Source organism: Callorhinus ursinus, unplaced genomic scaffold (assembly GCF_003265705.2).
Source record: "Callorhinus ursinus isolate GAN/ISIS: 27379988/994484 unplaced genomic scaffold, GSC_fseal_2.0 scaffold66, whole genome shotgun sequence".
In the NCBI taxonomy this organism is placed as follows: Eukaryota; Metazoa; Chordata; class Mammalia; order Carnivora; family Otariidae; genus Callorhinus; species Callorhinus ursinus.
In genome coordinates this window covers 4,341,082-4,361,807 of record NW_027397128.1, presented here as the reverse complement: position 1 = coordinate 4,361,807, position 20,726 = coordinate 4,341,082, and the positions used below count along the sequence as shown (strand labels likewise).

The 20,726-nt window shown below is 38.1% G+C and overlaps 1 protein-coding gene across 3 annotated transcripts in view; it reads left to right on the top strand.

Annotated features, from left to right (window-relative positions):
• OPHN1 (oligophrenin 1) overlaps nucleotides 1-20,726 on the top strand; it is a 498,955-nt gene that overhangs the window by 292,169 nt on the left and 186,060 nt on the right. For all 3 annotated transcript variants that reach the window (XM_073885819.1, XM_025860816.2, XM_073885818.1), the window contains exons 8-14: nucleotides 2,273-2,377; nucleotides 4,386-4,515; nucleotides 7,110-7,210; nucleotides 11,223-11,314; nucleotides 16,595-16,673; nucleotides 19,112-19,145; nucleotides 19,678-19,740. In XM_073885819.1, the coding sequence (XP_073741920.1) occupies nucleotides 2,273-2,377; nucleotides 4,386-4,515; nucleotides 7,110-7,210; nucleotides 11,223-11,314; nucleotides 16,595-16,673; nucleotides 19,112-19,145; nucleotides 19,678-19,740 (604 nt within the window). The remainder of the gene's footprint in view (nucleotides 1-2,272; nucleotides 2,378-4,385; nucleotides 4,516-7,109; nucleotides 7,211-11,222; nucleotides 11,315-16,594; nucleotides 16,674-19,111; nucleotides 19,146-19,677; nucleotides 19,741-20,726) is intronic.

Below are 20,726 nucleotides of genomic sequence, written 5' to 3'. Positions count from 1 at the left end.
CTCTTTTCTTGCTTCCTTTCTCCTTTTCTCCCTCCTTTGATTTCTCTGTCACTCTTCCTTTTACCTTGTTCCCTTCCCTTCCTTGCTCTCATGCTTTCATAAATCTTCTAAAGTGCCTATCATATGCCAGTCAGTGTTCTAGGAGCTCATGTCCCTTGCACTCAATGACTTCCTTTTGTACTATTTTTACTTCTATCTTCTTTATTTTTTTCTACTTACGTCTCCTTGACTATAAAAGAGGTATGCTTTGATTTGACAACTATGCTGAATTTTAACTCTTGGTGCAGAAAAGCTAGAAAAAAATTATAGGGAAAACAAAACAAAAATCACAAATTCCCCATACAGAGATAGTCACTGTTAATATTTTGGCATTTTCCTTCCAAATTTTCTGTGTATCTATTATATTTCTTTCTCTATTTATGTGTGTCTTTGTACTTGTAGATGTGGGTGTGTGTACACCTGTGTGCAGGTTTGTGTACACATGTATATGTTTTGCACATGAGCATGTATATCTATGTACATGTGTATCTGTCCTCACATTTGTATATATCTGCATATATATGTGTGTGCAGCCAAGTGTTTATTTATTTGTACACAAAATAATTGAGCTTCTGTTATATGTCAGGCACTGTGCTAAACACTGGGTATTCTACAGTGAAGAAGACAGACTCTGTTTCTCTCTTTATGAAGACTACACTCTTATTGGGTAGACAGAAGGGAAAGAAGGATACACATAAATAAAACTAATTGTAAGTTATGATAAGGGCTAAAACAAATAACAAGAATGGGCAGCTACTTTAGATTAAGTGTTCAAAGAGGAACTCTGGAAGTATCACTTAAGTTCTAAAGAAAGAGAGGATGAGGCCACATGAATAATGCGGAAATAATATTAAAACACAGAAAAACACGTGTGCATGGTCCTTAAGTTAGGAAAGAACGTATGCCCGAGGGATGAAAAGATAAGTGCCTTTAGATACAGGCGATAGAAAAGGAACGTGGCAGGAAATAATGTATGATAGGAAGGCATAGGACTTGTAATCACGGTAAAGAGTCTGGATATTAGTCTAAGTGGAGTGGTAAACCACTGATAAGTGTTAAGCTGGATATGACATGAGCTGATTTTGTTGTGTGGAGAATGGCTTGGAAGAGAACAAAAGTGCAAGTAAGGAAACCAAATAGGAGGCTACTATAGCAGTCTAGGCAAGAAAAGATGTTAGTTTGGGTTAGGGTGGTGGAAGTGGCAACAGAAAAGAATGTCTGGATTAGAGATATGTTTTGGTGGAAAAACTGGTAGGATTTGGATTGATATGTGAGTGGAAGAGATATTGAGGATGATTCTTTACTTTCTGGCTTGATTGAGTGGGTGGTAGTGTCATTTCCTGAGATGAGAAAGCTTGGAGGAGAAACAGAAAGATTTTGTATATGACAACGTATGTGGTACACACACCCACCTATACACACACACACACGTGTGTGTGTGTGTATTTACATAGTTGTTATATGTTTATGTATATATACATATATATATATATAGTTTGTGTTTATATTTATAATATATGCATGTGTATATGCATATGGTGTATCTGTGTGCATATTTACATATACCTACCTGCTTATTTTCTAAAATGAGTAGAGCAGTTATTACTACTTCCTATTATTACACTTCACTATTGCCAGAATTGAGCATTATTGTTTAAAGGTTTGTATTTCATAGATTAAATCATATTTCCATTGTTTTTATTTCTGTGTATTTAATTATTAATTAGGTTGAATATTTGCAACATTAAAAAATTTTATTGATCATTTGTATGTCTTATTCTGAAACCCCTCTGAAACATTTCTGATTTGAAAATGGGCTCACACTCTGAATCTTTTAGCATTAGGGCAGTCTTCATTAGGGTACAGAATCTTACTTTACTCATTTATTCACTTATCTATTTATTCAACAAATATCGAGTACCTACTCTGTGCCAATTCTGAGGCTATAGAGAGAAAATACAGTCTATTCCCATCTGGTCCAAATTATGAATGGTTTTATATGCTATCTGGAAAGGATCTGAATGAATACATTTTTAGTAGTTCTTATATTCTGGAAGTAAGTTCATTGTAAATGTTTAATAAAAGAATAGCTATGTGTAGACCTGTTTGTGTTTTCACAATTACTTTTAACACTGTACTCGGTATGTGGAATTTCTTTTCCGTGTTTCTTTTTCCTTTATTTGGTAATGAGAAGGTACTGGTGATAAAGTTATTTTTTACACATTTTCCCTAGGTGTTGGCCTTTCTTCATAGTCTCTTCATTTCCAACAGCTTGACTGTGGAGCTCACACAGGATTTTCTCCCATACAAACAGCAGCTCCAGCTCAGTTTGCAGAATGTGAGTTTGCATGGGGGTTTCTTTACCTGTCCCTACATTCCAATTGTATTTCAGCCCCAATGACCTTGACCTTGAAATCCCAGTTTATTGCATTCTAGCCAATTTGTCAGGACATACTAGTGTGGATCATAAATATTTTAGTGTGCTTGCTCTTCCAGTTTCAACTCTTACCAGTCTTTGAGGCTTATTGTTTTTTTTTGTTTTGTTTTGTTTTTAAGATTTTATTTATTTATTTATTTGAGAGAGAGAGAATGAGAGATAGAGAGCACGAGAGGGAAGAAGGTCAGAGGGAGAAGTGGACTCCCTGCTGAGCAGGGAGCCCGATGTGGGACTCGATCCCGGGACTCCAGGATCATGACCTGAGCCGAAGGCAGTTGTTTAACCAACTGAGCCACCCAGGTGCCCCTGAGGCTTATTGTTGTTCAAACCTACCCTTCCACCCACTGACACCTCTATTTATCCAATAAATATTAAATGTTGCTAATTTACTGCATCCCTCTCAGATCAGAACCCAGCTATGGGCTTGTTTTAAGCACAGATCTTATGCTACTTCTGTGTTGGTCAGTCAAGGCACTTGTGAGTTTTATGAACGTGAATGCCCATTTTCCCCTCTCTTCCTTTTCTCATTAATTACTAGAGTTAAATAAATTATATATAAAGGTTTTATTCACCTTCTTTACCATGCTGGTTTTTGTAGATGGCCATAGGCACCACCTTCCCATCTTTGTAATGTATATATTTTTTCTCATTTGTTTATTTAACCCACATTTAATGAATGGTTATGGATATAATATATACTCTGTGCCAGACATGGACATACCATAATGAAGTACGTTAATTTTTCTTTCCTTAGGGAACAGGAAAGAAACATAAACACTGGAACACATCATAATTCCTTGTGATAAGTGTTTCAATAGTGTTAAGACCAACAATTTGAAGGAAGCACAGAAAGTGGAACATTTGACTGCTTGGCACAGTTAGAGAAGGCATCACTGAGATAGTGACTGTGGACTAGTTGTTGCATTGCATAAAATCTGTATTTTTATATGAAAAAGGTTGGTAATAAGGTTGGTAGTGGAAATAAACCTCATCTGGTTGTTTAGGAGGATCTCGACTTAGATTTGTTTTGTTTCTTTCTGGGTACTCACCTTCACCAGAATGTGAGAGCCCCTGACTTCTATGGATTTATAAAATATTCCTATAACCAGGTTAATCATTTGAATCTTCCTCCAAATAGAACTTGAAAAGTATGAGTTTAATAACAGCACTTTGTATCTGTGTATATGATGAACTCATTCACAGGATAATCAATAGAGTGGGCCCAACAAGATAAGGTAGTTCAGATCACCTTTTTGACTGATCTAACAGTCTTGAGGCTGGACACTAAGGACCTATCTCTAGTGATTTTCATACTCACATTTCAAACAGTGTTTTGCTATTGTGTTTTAGTGGTGTAGGTTTAAATAGATTTCTTCTTACCATTAGCTTTTGTTATTCATGGAAATGAAAACATAACTTTTCTATTGACCTGTCTTCAAAGATAGCACCTTGTCATGTATTTTATCCTAATAGCCAGAATTTGGTTCAGAGTCAAGTAGGCAGTAACTTTACTTGAGGCAGAGCTTAGAAGTTGCCATGATAATATTATCTTTGGAAACCTTCTTTACAGTTTCCCATCCTGTAAAGCGAAGTTCAGTTTGGTGCTCAGAATTCTAAGAACCCTTATTTATTGGCTTATGTGATTCCCATTAGAATAAAAATTCTCCCAGATGTGTTTTTATGTTTATATTGCTATTTATGTTTCTGTTTCCCTTTTAGTCTTCAGCACTGTTAAACTCCATAAAATTGTTTTCTAGTCACTATGTTGTTCTACGTTTCTTTTTTTTTTTTGCTATGTTGTAACATAATATGCAAACCAAGAAAACTCTGAACTGGATCTATGACCAATAAGTGCTTTTTAGTAATGATGGTGATAATGATAATAGTGACAATGATAATATCTTCACAGACAAGAAATCATTTCTCCAGTACCCGGGAAGAGATGGAAGAACTTAAGAAAAGGATGAAAGAAGCTCCCCAGACATGCAAACTTCCAGGACAGCCTACCATCGAAGGCTATCTCTATACACAAGAGAAATGTGTGTGGGAATACAAGGATACCCACTGGGTTTCAGTAGGCTAGCACCTACTGCCACTTGGCTTCTCCAAACTCCTGGCACCCATATTGTTTACAGACCCCTGACAACTACACCTCTTTGGAGAAGAGTCTGGGAACAGTGAAAAAAAGAAAAGGAAGGAGAAATTGGAGGGGGAGGTTAAGGATTTGTCTTCCAAAGACTTTGGGATGATAAGATCTAAGGTTTTTCTCTGTGATTCAAAATGGGGATTGTTAATTATTTAATCCTTCTGATGACTGTGACTGGGGAAAAAAAAGGAGGTAGGGGAAAGGAGGCAGAAAAATAATATTTATTACACCTACTATGTACCGGGCATGGTGCTAAGTGCTTTAAATATACTATCTCATTTAATCTTTAAAAACGCTTATCATACCCATTTTACTTGAGGCCATGGAGGCTTAGAGAGATCACTAGTTGAAAGTTACCCAACTCTATGTTGGCTAATTGAACATAATAAAAAAAAAGGGAAAAAAAAGAAAGTTACCCAACTATCAATTAGCAAGCCTAAGAGTAAACTCAGTTCTCTGAAATGCCAAAACCTATGCTCCTGTCACTACACCCTGTACCTTCCACTGCCTTAGGAGCACATGTTTGCTCTTAAAGCACTGAACAACAACCCTTGTGCTTTCAGTGAGCAAGACAGTTGTTCATTGCTAACCAAGGACCACGGGTTAACTTACCCATTCACTGAATATTGCAGAGTATTTAAGCCTTCCTGCTTCCTAAATTACATTATGAAAATCTGTATGTGCTCTTTGATTTTCCTTATGAACTATGACCCAATGCTCCCAAAGCCTGTGATTTCAGCCCTGCCCAGAATTATTATACCTGAGAAGAAGAGGCAAAAGAGGCTATTCAGATGTTACCAGTTTGAAAAACTACTGCAATTCACAAAGCATGGCATTTAAACAATGATCTTATCATCTTTTCTTCTCTTAGAGAAATTAACTTTTGGTGGTTTTCAAAGATATGTTCTTCCACCTTTCAGGTTTATCTCTTCAATTCTGCATTGCAGAATTTCTCAATCTCAGTGCAACTGATACTTTGGGCTGACGTTTTGGGCTGGGGGATCATGTACATTGTAGGGTATTTAGCAGCATCTATGGCCTGTCCTCACTTTATTCTAAGAGCACTCTATAGGTGTGACAATCTAAAATGTCTCCAGGCATTGCCAAATATCTCTTTGGCAAAATTGCCCTTGGTTGAGAACTACTACTGTATTATAAAAGATGTGGGAATAATGATTTTGTAATCTTGGCTGTAATATCAACTAGCTACATGGTCCTTCTGTGCCCCAGTTTTCTAATTTGTCAAATGGATATGACGTTGCTATTCAGTTGAATGTTTATCGAGCATACTTTTTGCCAGACAATATGCAGTGCATTGGGGATTTAAAAAAAAATGAACCAATCTTGGTTTTGCCTCCAAGAAGTTCATAGTCTGATGAGGAAGGCAGACAACTATATCAAGAATTATAAGGAAATGTGTTGAGTACTGCATTTGGGGCATATATCTAAGCGCTTCACTGAGGAAGCAATGTTTGAATTAGGACTTGAATTATGAGTGGAAGTTTGATAGGCAAAAAATGGGGGGAAGAAAAATTCCAGTTATACACATGTTACTCAGGCACAAAGGTGTGTGAGGATGTAGTTTATTTGCAGGGTCTTAGTTTGCCAAGAATAGCCCTGGTTTACACTTGTCATCCTGATGTAATTATTAATAGTGACCCCATTCACTCTTAAGTATGTATTGAATTTGGACTAAAAATATATGGCGACCTATTTATTTGGTAAGTGAAAGTAATTCAGTGAGACAGGACCATAGAGGGTGGCAAAAGACAAAGTAGGAAAGGTAAATATCATATTAGGAAGGGTCTTGTGGGCCAACCTGAGTTTAGAGACGGTGGGAAAGCCATGCGTGATTTATAAGAAAAATTATATAAAGAGAAATATGTATTTAAAAAATATTCCTTTAACTAAAGAATGGAGAATGGACTAGAAAGGAGTGATCAGAAATGGGGGAAATCAGAGAGAAGGCCACTGTCATAATTAATTAGTGAAATGGTGAGTTTTTATTTTGTTTGAAGTAGATCATAAAACATCTACAAGTAATTCAGCAATAGGGCCCTGAACTAATTCAGTCATAAAAGGGATGGAGAGGAGGAAGCAGCTGAAGGAGAGACATGTGGGGAAAAGAATGAGCAGAACCCAACCACCAATCAAATGGGACAGGTTACAGGGAAGAAGAAGCAGAAGATTACAGATGTTTCCAAGTCATACAATAGGATGAACAGTAGAAGCATTTAGAAGGGACATGGCAAGAAGAGCTATTTGGAGCATGCTAGAGCAAATGTGGAAAGCATTTGATGAGGATTAGGATCCCTATATGTGCTGTGGGTCGATAGCCCACAAGGTTGGAGTTCAGGGGAAGGTTAGAGCTAGATCTGAAGCCCTATGACTATGAAGAGCAGACTATAGCATTTCCATCTTAGGAGTGTATTGACCATATAGCCAAATGGATATAGTCTGTCAGCTCACTTTTGCCTATCATTGTAGGGGCTTTGGGAATATCCTGGGTGAAATATTACTGCCAGTATGAGAAGGAGACCAAAACGCTCACCATGACACCTATGGAGCAGAAGCCAGGTGCTAAACAGGTCAGTTCTTTTGTGTGCCATATTTTTTTTGAAATGCATCTGTGACTGCATCTCAGAAAAGAGTATATCTTGACTTAGTGTCAAAGAATCAAGTCCAACACTGTCATGTGAAGCCATGACTCTGTATGTTCCTGTTGACCTAAGTTTGCATTGGGCCAGATACTACTCAGTTGAGTGAAATATATCTATTAATTATGTCAAGCCTTCTGAAAGTGCTTGTACTTTCTCAGATCATTTATTAAATTATTACAAGTGCTCATCCATTGTACAAGAAAATTTGCAAGTATATGGATGAATTGCAGGAAGATAGTGTTACCTGCTTTTAAGAAGTCTCTACTTCTTAGGATTCTTAGGATTCCTTTAAAGAGTTTAAAATATCATTTTCCAAAATTCCTTTTTTAGAGAAGCATGTCTGTTTCCTAAAGTTGGAATAACCTATACCCCATATTCTGTGTAATGTTCGGATATATTTAAGCAGATAATACTTCTTCTGTCCTCCAAACCTTCCTGATTCCCTAAAATGTCAAGATGAATTGAACATACTAAGAAGATAGTTACTTACCTGGAAGAACCCAATCTTATACATTACTTACTGTACTATACTATATATATGACCACACAGCCAAAAAATGTTATTCTGTCAATCTCACTTTTGCCTATCTTTGTAGAGGCGTTGGAAATTCTGTCTCTCTCTCAAGGGTTTATTAAGATAAAAGCTGATAGATAGACTGTTCATATTCTAAAAGTAGTTTAGTGTGTACCTTAAACTGTCCCTCAGACTGGGTCTTAAGGCATGATTTTGAGGATTTCTATTCTTTACAAATTGTTTACAAAGTCTAGCAGGGTTCATTTGTTAGCACTGAACCTTGGTGGTGTGAGAAGACCCAATTTGTTAGGCAGAAATTTGGAGAAAAATTGGACCAATTTGTCTCCATTGCTGGTGCTTTCCATGGAAGATCTCTCTTGTGTGGCTTGTTCACAGAAAATTAGAGAGGACTGAAATTTGATGTCAGGCTATAGAAAACTGCCTTTTTGTCTTTAACCAAAAATTTTGTCACTCGGCTTTTAACGTGTATTGGAGATGGAAGGCACCTCTAATGAAGTGTACCAAATGGGGTTTCCAGAAGCCTCATCCATGCTTCTCTATGGGCTAGTTGCTCATTCCTGACTCCAAAACTCTTACTGGTTTCCAGTCTGGTAATTGCCAAAGTACCTTTCAATGTGGTTTCAATAAATTTATCTTGTGCTCTATCACAGAATTTTTTCCATTTCTGTCAGAACTTAGCTATGTATTTTACTGGCTAGTGCTTATAAGCACTGTCCTGTAATTTCTTCCTTTTCTTCTCCTACACACATTACTTTCCCAGTCCCAGACTTTAAAGTAAGCTGATTTAGGCCCCCTTTCCCCTGCTCAGGCACCTACTACAAAGCTCAAGACAGAAGCGGACGTACCACTTTCATATCCTCCTATGAGATGAGCACAAGCTCTCCTTTTAGTTTTTCTTTCCTTCTTCCCTTTTCATTGAGTGGCTGCTTGTAAAATTGCAATAGTGTCAGCCTAAGCAGTTTTAATATAGAGTTCCTTATGGAGTGGAAAGAGGAACTTGTTTCTCTATTTAGAAGGAAGGGAAGGTAAAGTAGTAACTTGAATTTCCCTAAAATGAAGCTGGAAATAATTTCTTCTTGTCAGTTCTCTCAGTTCCTATTACTGGTTTGTGTTTTAGAAAGGTAAACAATACAAGTAAGTGAGACTGTAATAACACCATAAAATCCACTATTTATTGAACATCTACTGTGTGCCAGGCACTGAGCTAGACACATTTCGGCATGTGCCTCATTTACTTTCCCAGTAGCCCTGGCAAGTATTAATAGTTCAATTTGAAGGTGGCAGAATTAGCCCTCTTTGTGACTATGGTACTTACCAGTGTTCCCTACTAGTTCAGCCTATCAACTTCCACTTGTGTTGTGCTGCTCATTTTACAGGTTATCTTCCCAAATTATGTTTTATAAGATCCCCATCATTTACCTGTCAGGCAGTTGTGGTAAGAGGAAAGAGTGCTGTATTTTTATAGACTTTCAACAATTGGGTTTAAATCCTAGCTCTTTGGCCTAGTAGCTTTTTGACCCCAAGTAAATTATGTAATGTCACTCAGTATCATTTTCCTCATCAGAAAAATGGCAAGAATGATACTGTAGTTCATGAAAATTTCTTGGGCACTAACTCTTTCCTAGACCCTGGAGATATAAAGATAAATAAGATGCTGCCCATGCCCTTGAGTTCTCAGTCAATTGGGGAAATAAGGCATGAAAACAGGAAGTTTTAATATAATGCACAAAACACATAGTGAACAGTGCATGGGATTGGGGAAGAATATTGGAGGAAATGAAAGCTGAACTGCAGTTTGTAGAACAATTAAGAGTTTAGCCAGACCAAGAATATAGATAAAGTCATTGCAGGTGGAGGAAACATTATTTACAGTTATGGAATCATGAGAGTTATGACATGTGTGAAATGAGAGCACTTCTGCACGGATGAGGCATGAAACAGATGGGGGTGGCTAGAGGTAACCTGGAGTAATAGACAGGGCCTAGGCCCCTGAGCTATGATGCCTTTGACTCTGAGGGAGCTGAGAGTTTAAAGAGGGAGGGTGAGTGTATAATGCTGTTAAGTTACTGTCATCTTGAAAGTCTAGTAATTCTTGATACCTTTAGTATTGGGGTAAAGAAGGCAGATTGAAGAATGAAATTAGAGTTGAGTTTTTATAGTGTAGGAACAGTAAAAGGATAGGCCCGAAAGGGGGTTGAGTGTGCCAATAAGAAAGAAGTATTGTATGCAACTAATGAATTGTTGAACACTACATCAAAAACTAATGATGTATTATATATTGGCTAATTGAACATAATAATAAAATAAAATAAAATAAGAAGTATTGTTTGATCAGTTGGATCAACTGTATGGACCAGTTTGGATGGCATAGTACCTAGACCCAGACCTGGCACTTGGGAAGTGTTTCTGAATTTCTGGCAGCTAGGTGGTTAGCATTTTCCCCATTTAATAGATTGTGAAGTTAAGATTCAAAGGGGAAAACAATTTGCCCTGGATTGTAAGCTAGTAAATGGCATAACTGAGACAAAACCCCAGGTTTTAAACTTCCTAGTTTATTACTATATCTACTATACTGACTTGGTTGACTTTGGGTAAGCCATTTTACCTCTCTGAGCTTCACTTCTTTCTAAGGGTTGTTATGAAGAAAGTTGATTTAAAGATACCTAGCATAATGTGTGGCAAATAGTAGGTAATTGATAAATCTTACTTCTCTTTCCTATACCACATTGTCTCTGTTGAGATAATAGAGGGAAACTGAACAATGTGGGATTGGGAAATTTTAATCTGTGGACACAGTGGACTTCAATGGCCTTATTAAGTGCCCATAAGACTAAGGTGGGCTACACTGTTCTGCATATATGAAATATCAAATGGAACTTTGAGTAATATATAAATTTGCTCATTTTCTCTACTCCTGCCCAGTCTTTGGAGAGATTGCTTTTGTGATTCCTGTCTTCCTGAAGAGTCTGGAGGTGGGGAATGAAAATGTTTCTCTCCCCTCCTCCATCTGCCAATTTAATAGAAGGAGGGTCGCATAAAGCCACTCCCAACCTGGAAGTTTCATGAAAATTTTATTCAATACACTTAATGCCGTTTGGTCAACCCATTTGTCCTACATTCCCCTGATATTATGTATAATTAGCTTCCTATTTAATCTACCATGCTTGGAAAACAGTACTGACCTATCCCGAGCATTTTGTCCTGGTCTCAACCATTAATTATTGGAGCAAGAAGAAACCATCTGCTGCAGATACTGTTTGAAGGGACAAGGTTCTCAGTGAGGCTAAACATTACTCCTGCTGCCCTGACAGATGCCTTCCAAGTGGCTGAGGCTACTGCAGGAGGCAGAAGAAGCTTCTGTGCATTTTCTTTTCAAATTGGCTATTAATCCTTCTCTTATATCAGGGGCCTTTGGACTTAACCCTGAAGTACTGCGTGAGGAGGAAGACAGAGTCTATCGACAAAAGGTTCTGTTTTGATATAGAAACTAATGAAAGGTAAGCTGTGCTGGTATGAACTGGTAACGTCCTCATGTGCCAGGTGCTGAGCCTGAGTAGATCTTTTATTTTCCTCTGTCCTCTCTCGTGCTGAAAATGAGCAAATCTGTTCATGACATTACTGTTTTGGCTCTCTGGCTGCTATTCACAGGAACCCCTGTTAGACCTGGCCCAGAGCTGGTTTTCCCTGTGGGAACTTCAGCCAGCTTTGCCTCACCTGCTCTAGGCAGAATAAGTCATTCCTAGGATTTAATTTGCTATGAGATATGCTGCAACAGTCAACATTTGGTGACGCTGCAGAGACAGCATGACAAAACTCATTCTTTTTTTTTTTTTGTAGTATCAAGTTTTTATTTAAATTCCAGTTAGTTAACATATAGTATGATATTAGTTTCAGGAGTCGAATTTAGTGATTCATCACTTACATACATCCAGTGCTCATCATCACAAGTGTCCTCCTTAATGCCCATCACCCATTTAACCCACCCTCCACCTCCCCCCAGCAACCCCAGTTTGTTCTCTAGTTAAGAGTCTGTTTCCTAGTTTGCCTCTCTTTTTTTTCCCTATGTTCAACTGTTTTGCTTCTTAAATTCCACATGAGTGAAATCATATGGCATTTGTCTTTCTCTGACTGACTTATTTCACTTAGCATAATGTGTTCTAGCTCAATTCATGTTGTTGCAAATGGCAAGATTTCATTCTTTTTCATGGCCAGGTAATATTCCTGTGTGTGTGTGTGTGTGTGTGTGTGTGTGTGTGTGTGTGAGTGTACACCATATCTTCTTTATCCATTCATCAGTCGATGGACACTTGGGCTCTTTCCATAATTTGGCTATTGTTGATAATGCTGCTATAAACATGAAGGGTGCATGTATTCCTTCAAATCAGTATTTTTGTATCCTTTGGGTAAATACCCAAGAATGTAATTGCTGGATCATAGAGTAGCTCTATTTTTAACTTTTTGAGGAAACTTCATACTGTTTTCCAGAGTGGCTGCATCAATTTGCATTCCCACCAGCAATATAAGAGGGTTCCCCTTTCTCAGTATCTTTGCCAATGCATGTTGTTTCCTGTGTTGTTAATTTTAGCCATTCTGACAGGTGTGAGGTGGTTTCTCATTGTGGGTTTGATTTGCATTTCCCCGATGATAGTGATGTTGAGCATCTTTTCATGTGTCTGTTGGCCATCTGGATATATGTCTTCGATGGAAAAATGTCTATTCATGTCTTCTGCCCGTTTCTTAACTGGATTATTTGGTTTTTGGGTGTTGAGTTTGATGAGTTCTTTATGGATTTTGGATACTAGCCCTTTATCCGTAATGTCATTTGCAAGTATCTTCTCCCATTCAGCAAAACTCATTCTTTTATCTCCTAATATAACATACAAGAATGAGTTAATTAAAACACATTTTTAAGGGGAGATAGAAGGGATGGAAGATGGTAGTGGTAGTGGGGAGTCTTTTTTCCCCACTTGGTGCAAACATGATACAGACTTCCCCTACTTTGCAGGTATACTGGAAATAGTTTGATTATCAACTTTCTGATTTCAGCTAAGGCTTTCAAACTTTGTACTTTGTTGCATTTGTTTCTCTCCAGTACCCTCTTTTTGTTTTCTGGAACTGGGCAGTTTTATCAGAGGTGAATTTAACCTTGAAATTTTAAAATGAGAGCATTTGGAGTTCCTTTGGAGAAAAGCATATTATGTAGTTGAGAGGTTGATCCAAAATTCAGTGAATAAATGTTCCTGTACGTTATTTCGGTCTATTATTTCTATGTGTTAGGTACCACATAATAGAATAGAATTTAACAAAACAGATTTCCTAGAAAGGGACTTAAAGGTTGAATTAGAATATCATATGAACTAAACTATCAAGGACTGGAATCATAAAGATTATACTAAGAGATGAGGGCTTTTATTTATTTATTTATTTTAGTCTGGAAATAAGTAAAAAGTCCTTTTCCCCATTTGAAAATCTGTTTGTTAATCCATATGATTTCTTTGTTAGAAATGGATGGTCCTGACCGAAGATGGTTGTGATAGTAAACATTGTTACTGGTAACCATGCAGCTGTCCCTCATTTCTCCAACAGCTTCAGGCCTAGTTGGAAGGGGGAACTATAGTCCTATTTACTGCAAAAAATAACTATTGGCTGTGGCTTCTCTTTCATGAACCTTTATTGTCTCTCGCTCTGTAGCATCAAGGTGCTTAAAAGAAATTAAAATTATCTGTGTCTAGTTTCATTCTGATTCCCTTTTCAGCTTAAATTTGCAAGCTATTTGCAAATAATATCCCTATAGACTTAAAGCAGTTGCAGACAATTTGGCCCTGAGATAATGTGCTGGGACCAGTTTATCATCATATATCTTGCACCTAGTGCTATGTGTAGCTCATGATAGGTACTAAATTTGGTGTTTATTTTTAAATGTATTTTCCCACCCCATAACACTGAGGAATTCTGAGACTAGAACCCAGGAATTAAAGTTTTGGTGTGTCTGTGATTTTCGTTACCACATATTAGGCTCTTAAAAAACATTCACTCACCTAATCCCCCTCCCCCATTTTACTGGTGCGGAGACTGAGACTTGAATATGTTAAGTTACTTGCCCAAAGTCACACGGTAGCAAGGCTGAGCGCAAACGCTCGTTTGTAGGTCTCCAAAGTCCATGTTCGTTTTTTTTTTTAATTTTGCTCCATTGTCTTATAAGGAGAATAAACATGCTGTGAAATAAAGGGTCAAATATAATAATGAACAGGTGCTGAGGTACCTCTGTGTGCATGAAGTTTTGTGAAGAGTGTGGCATCTGCTTTCCTGGATAGTAAATCTGATATAAGAAACAAAGTCAGCATTCCCAGCAAGCATCAGTCACCTATACTCATGTCCCTGCAGCACAGAGAGCTAAGGACTCTTTGAGTTCCTTTTACTATCTCAGGAATAGAGGGTAACTATTTTTTTTAATTAGTTTTGCTGCCATGGTGCCTGGGTGGCTCAGTTGGTTAAGCCTCTGCCTTCGGCTCGGGTCATGATCCTGGGGTCCTGGGATCAAGCCCCACGTTGGGCTCCTTGCTAAGCAGGAAACCTGCTTCTCCTTCTCTCTCTGCCTGCCGCTCCACCTGCTTGTGCTCTCTGTCTCTTTATTAAATAAAATCTTTAAAAAAATAAATAGATTTGCTGCCAATATTTGAAACCACAGGCTTATAGCTCATAGAACTTGAAGTGCAATAATAATAATAATAATAATAATAATAACCTAACAACAACTGCTAACGTTGGCCTATGTACCAGGCACTATTCTCAGCCCTTGAAGAGTATAATTTCGTTTAATCTTCACTAAGTTCCATGAGGTATGGGATGTTATCCCAATTTCACAAAGGAGGACAAGGAGACAGGGAGAAATTAAGCAACTTAGGTAACACAGCAAATGATAGAGCCAGGATCCAAATCCAGGAATTCTAGTCTTCAAACCCACACTCTTGACCATTGCTCTGTACTGCACATATGCTGTATATGTCTTTTTGTTCTGGATGAGTGACTGGGACCTCAGGAAGGGCAGGGGATTTGCCTAAGGTCATAAAGATAGTCAGTGGAAAATCCTGGACTAGAAGTCAATGTTCTTTCTACTTTGTCATCCTGTTCTTATAAATATTATTCTGTGAATTTGACTTTCTGTGGCACCCAAGAATCTTCAAATGCTTCTTGAATAGTCACTTATTCATTCTTTCAGCCTCTCTGTAAGGTTAAGAGAAGACACGCACTGGAGTTTTAATTTCCTAGATAGGGAAGCTGAGTTCCAGAATGTGTTTAATGTCATATCTGGTCTGTACTGTCTGCTTTTATATCTGTTGCCCATTTCCTTGTTCTTCCTCTGGCTTCAGGATTCAGCTGGGTAGCTGTCTTTACAAAGATTTCTAGACTTGCTAGCCCCATGTGATATATCCAAAAAGTTGGTTATTTGTTAGAGAAGAGTAAACTTGAAAGAATCCAGTGCCCAAAGCCAAGTTCTGGTTTTCAGTTGATTTTGTCTTAAAGATCATTTGGGGGTTTTCCTTTTTAAGATGTACTTTAATGGAGTAAAAGATGGAACGTCAAATAGGAATCCCATGGTATCAAAACTGGAAGGGACCTCCCAGCTGATCTGGTCCAACACCGTTATGGATAAAGAAACTGAGGCCCATAGAGACCCAGTTGCTTTTCCAGGCTCTCTGAACTCTCTTGTCATTGTTCTTACTATTCCATGACTCTGAGAGAGGTCTTAACAGAAGGAGTTAAGAGGAACCAGTTTCTCATAATGGTGCAGATATACAGATAATGCAAGGAGACTTTATATCTGCAATAATATGGTCAATCTGGAATTCTCAGTTTGGTTGTGAAAGTCTAAAAAGACCATACAGAGTATACCAACTTGGAGTATCTCTGGCTATAGGTAGCCTACAAGTAAATAGAAAAAAAAATGGGTTTGAGGCCATCTCTGATGGAGAAAAGGCCTGTAGCATGGTGGTTAAGAAAGAACATGGCTGTTGGACCAGAATTCCTAAATTTAAATCCTGGCTCTATACTTACCCACTGTGTGAACTTAGGGAACAACTCGGTGCCTCAGTTTCCCCTTTTGTAAACTAGGGATTCCTGTATGGTACCTGCTTTATAGCTTCCTGGGTAGATGACATGAATTTATACCTCTAAAATACTTAGAACAGAACCTGGTTCCTAATGAACATTCAGTAACTGTTATTACTTAGTCATAAGATTGCTTAAGTCAGCCAAAAGGCCTCCTCCCTGTGCTGAGCTAGCGTGCATGTTGTTGAATTCTTTCCAGCTGGAAATACTCTTTGGACATCATAGATGGGGGAAGTAGGAAAGCCATTTTTTTTTTTTATTGATGGATGAATGTGCCCATGCTGAACATGCTTACTCCTAGAGCCCAGACCAAACTGCTGGCTTCTAAGAAAGGCAAAGAGAGCCACGGTTTGTCTCAAGTACAATGGAGCCAATTTAAGTGTGTATTCTGATGAGGTGTCTTGGGATCTACCTTCCTATTTCCTTGCCTGACCCTGGCATGAGGCTGCCAAGATACCATCTCCCCTAGGGTTCCCAACGTTACTGCTCTCTAAATGTTTCATTGTTTTTTTTTTTTTTTTTTGAGTAAGAGAGATTTTGAAAAATTGGAATTCTGTATGTGCCTGCTCAGTGTGACACCTCCCAGGGCTGAGAGGGACCCTAGATCACAAGACTTCATTTTCTCGGGTGAGTTTTCTACTTTTAACTTGTCATCTTTTTCCCCTTAGGCCAGGAACCATCACTTTGCAGGCCCTTTCAGAAGCTAACAGAAGGCTATGGATGGAGGCCATGGATGGAAAAGAACCTGTAAGTTACCTCAGGATACTAGAGAAACCTCAGCACCATAATCCAGTGTGTGAGTGCCCTTAGTGGTACCAGTGGGTCTAGGACAATTAAATAGTCAGATCATCAGACTCAAAATTTTAGAGCTAGAAGGAATTGTTGACTTGATATTTCTTGCTTAAAAAGTAAGGCAATTTTGAGTTCCAGAGGGTGAGGGACTTCTCTGGAATTACTCTCAGAAAAGGCATAACAGCTGGGCCTAGAATCCAGGTTTCTCAGCTTCTTGCTGCAGTGCTAGATGATGCAGCTGTGCCCACAAGATCTTCTTAAGAAAGAAAATTAAGCCTTTTTTCAGTTTATAAAACATGTGTTCATATAGAAAGATGGAAAATAATTGTCATAACTGAATAAGCATTTGTTAAGATTTTATTCACATTGGTTTTGCTGCTCCCATCTTACATTCCTAAGTCAGCTTATTCTCTTTAAGGGTACAGCTATTGGGGAAGATGGTACTGCCATACTATATCCCAAGATGTACTGGTCCGTTTAGAACATTGTTACATAAGAGGATAAACAGTACCTTAAAAGTTTTAGTGACTGTCATAGAAAGACCAATATGAAGAGTCAGAAACGAGGAAAAAGCACTTTTTCTCTTCAGTATCTTCCATGTAGGTTTCTTCTAGTGGCATATGAACTAATATCACCTAACTAGTGTTGGAATTCCAAAAGCCTGAATTTGGATCTTTTGTTGTGCCATTCAGTGGTTGTGTGACTTTGAGCAAGTTATTCCATCTCTCTGAGATTCAGTTTTCTTCTCTTCAGTAAAATGGGTTTAATAATCTCTGTTCTACTTACCTCACAGAGTTGCTTTGTAAAATCAAATGAATGGAAGTCTGTCAACCATAATGTGCTATATTAGTTTTAGGTGCTTCTAACTGGGCTGAAGAAAGAGTGCAAAGCTACTGAGATTCAATAATATTTGGATATAGTCTAATCTTGTTTTATTCAAGGCAAGAATGTGCCAAGAGGGGGAAATATACTCCAGGGTTTTCTTTCTGTGTCTCCTCAGTGCCCTGGAGACTAAAGAGGAGTACCCAGATCTCAGATTGCATTTATAGCACCCAAGAAGTTTAACTATTGCATGCCTTTGATGTTTCTCTAGGAAGATGGTGGGAGGCTGAGCAGAGCATTTTATTCTTGATTCCCTCTTCTGAACTTGTTCTCTCTTTAGATTTTAATGGTCAAAGGATGCAGATGGCTTTTTGTGGAGAATGACGTTAGAATACAGGTCCACTGAATGTGGATCCTTAACAACTTGATTATGATAGACTTTCCACAAATATCTTGTTTATTTTTTTAAGATTTTATTTATTTATTTGACAGAGACACAGAGAGAGAGGGAACATAAGCAGGGGGAGCGGGAGCGGGAGAAGCAGGCTTCCCGCTGAGCAGGGAGCCCAGTGCGGGGCTTGATCCCAGGATCCTGGGATCATGACCTGAGCCAAAAGCAAATGCTTAACGACTGAGCCACACAGACGCCCCCACAAATATCTTGTTTATAAAAGTGGCAGCAAGGGCTGGTCAGCATAGAAATCTCCTTCATTGAAATATCCATGGGCATACACACAGATGCAGAGAATTTTCTTTTAAAAGGAGAGATTGTTAAAGCAGACTAATAGATGCCATATAGAAGGCTTATTTCCTGCAGTTTCACATTATTATTTTTGCTGCTTTACTAAACACCTCAGTTCACTAATCTTATACATAGTGTACATGCCTTTGTTTAAAGTGTCAGAGAAGATCAGGACTTGAAGGGACATCTACTCCAATCCTGATCATTTTAGAGATCTTAATTTTGAAGTGTAGAGAATGAAAAGGACACACACGCCCGAGATTTCCTAATGAGGTAGAGGTGGAGCCTGGACTAGACTTCGTCAAGGATCTCCTCTTTGGTTTCTCACACAGCTGTCACAGTGTGTACTTCAATATGACTCAGGCAAATCTTGATCAATGCATGGATCTCTTTCAGTTGGACACTTGCTTTTCTACAGAGAAACACCCATTAGTTAGCCTTTGGGGTAGGAGGTTGGTATTGGGAACATTTACATTTTACCATCAATGCCCGTTAGCCATATATCCATTAGAAAACTATTTCTTTTCTCTCATGCTCTCTTGCTCCATCAGAAAAATTCTGCAAGCTTTACATAAGTAAATCTCTAAGATGGGTAGGCTGCAGTGAGCTACTTGGAATCTGCCGTAGTCTTCAGAGATTGTTAATCCACGTGTTTTCTAGGGACCTAGGCAAAGATCATTCTGTTTAGTCCACTTTTTCATCTTATTAAAGCTTTAGAGTCGCTAATGGTTTTGATGGACTATCTGGGGAAAGAGATTTAGTATTATTCGCCATACTTACCTATAGTGATTCCCAATAGCCATGGCTTTTTCTTTCTCTTCTTTTGTAGATCTACCACAGCCCCATAACAAAACAGGAAGAAAGTGAGTCAAATTTATGATCTATTGACATTACAAACTGCTAGCTGTCCTAATCACAGTTAATACTATCATCAATAATATGTAATATTGATGCAAGTGTGTTTATTGATTCCTCTGTGTAGAATAAAATTCAGACCTATTTTTTTAATATGTCTACTTATTGAAATAAGGAAGTCACTTTATCTTAGCTTATGGTGTGGGTAGTAATAGTAATATAGGGAATAGCATTATATCTTTCTTGTTCTAAACACGATAGAAATTATGTGCATTTCCACCCTAACATTTCATGTTTGATGTTGCTCATGTCTAAAACAAACATAATACAGTGGAATCACTAAAAGCATTTTGTGTTATAAGAGTAAAAGCTCTATTCTTCCCCTGAGGGGGGGGGGGAAGATCTTTCCATTTAAGGGTATTGGAGATGAAAAACCATACCCCTTATTCTCTCATTGCAGTCTCTTAGCATGATCAATAAATGTTTGGTAGGTAAAGCTTGTTATAGCAGGATCTAACTGTTTTCCTTTGTTTGAAACAGTGGAGCTGAATGAAGTGGGGTTCAAGTTTGTTAGGAAGTGCATCAATGTCATTGAGACTAAAGGTAAGACATGAACCAGAGTGTTGGCAGTGTTTGAATTCGGTCACTCTGAATTTATTCTGGGGCAATTTCTCTAAAGTCGCAATGATGTCATTTGTTGGTCAGGACTCATTTTAGCAATGAAGACTATTTATGAACCTTGAACACGAGACACAAATTTCTAAAATTCCAGCAAATTCCAAGCCAGTGGTATCCAAGCATATTGGGATAATTTGGGGTTCCCTGCTTTTAAAGAGAAAGAGCTTAATTAATCAAATGGTACAAAATTCTAAGTTATGCAAGATAATTATGTCCTAGAGATCTGCTGTACAGCACAAAGCTGTAGTTAACAATACTGTATTGCAGACTTAAAAATGTTCTAAGATGGTAAATCTTGTGTTAAGAGTTCTTTTTTTTTTAAAGATTTCATTTATTTATTCATGAGAGACAGAGAGAGAGAGAGAGAGAGAGAGAGAGAGAGAGAAGCAGAGGGAGAAGCATGCTCCCAAGGAGCAGGGAGCCTGATGTGGGACTCGATCCCAGGACCCTGGGATCATGACCTGAGCTGAAGGCAGATGCTTAACCATCTGAGCCACCCAGGTGCCCGTGTTAAGAGTTCTTATCACAAAAAAATAATAATGAATAAAGAGGGCCACAGAAAAGTTTTAGAGGTGATGGATGTGTTTCTGCATAGATTGGGGCGATGGTTTCCTTTATCTCCAAGCTCACCAAGTTGTATATATTAAATATGTACAGCCTCTTGTATTTCAAAAAAAAATAAAGAGAAAGAGCTTCAAACAGCTTATAAAGTATTCTAAAATACTACTGGGCACTCCTCAAATAGTGTTATGACAGTTCCATTGCAAATAAATAAAGAGTTCAATTTCTGCCACAATACATATCAGTTTAAAAATTGATGGGGTGCAAAGCTGAACTCAGACAAATATGGAATCAGTGTTTTCCCAGGTTGATTATACTCTCTGGTTTCTCTCTGAGAATATTTAGAATGT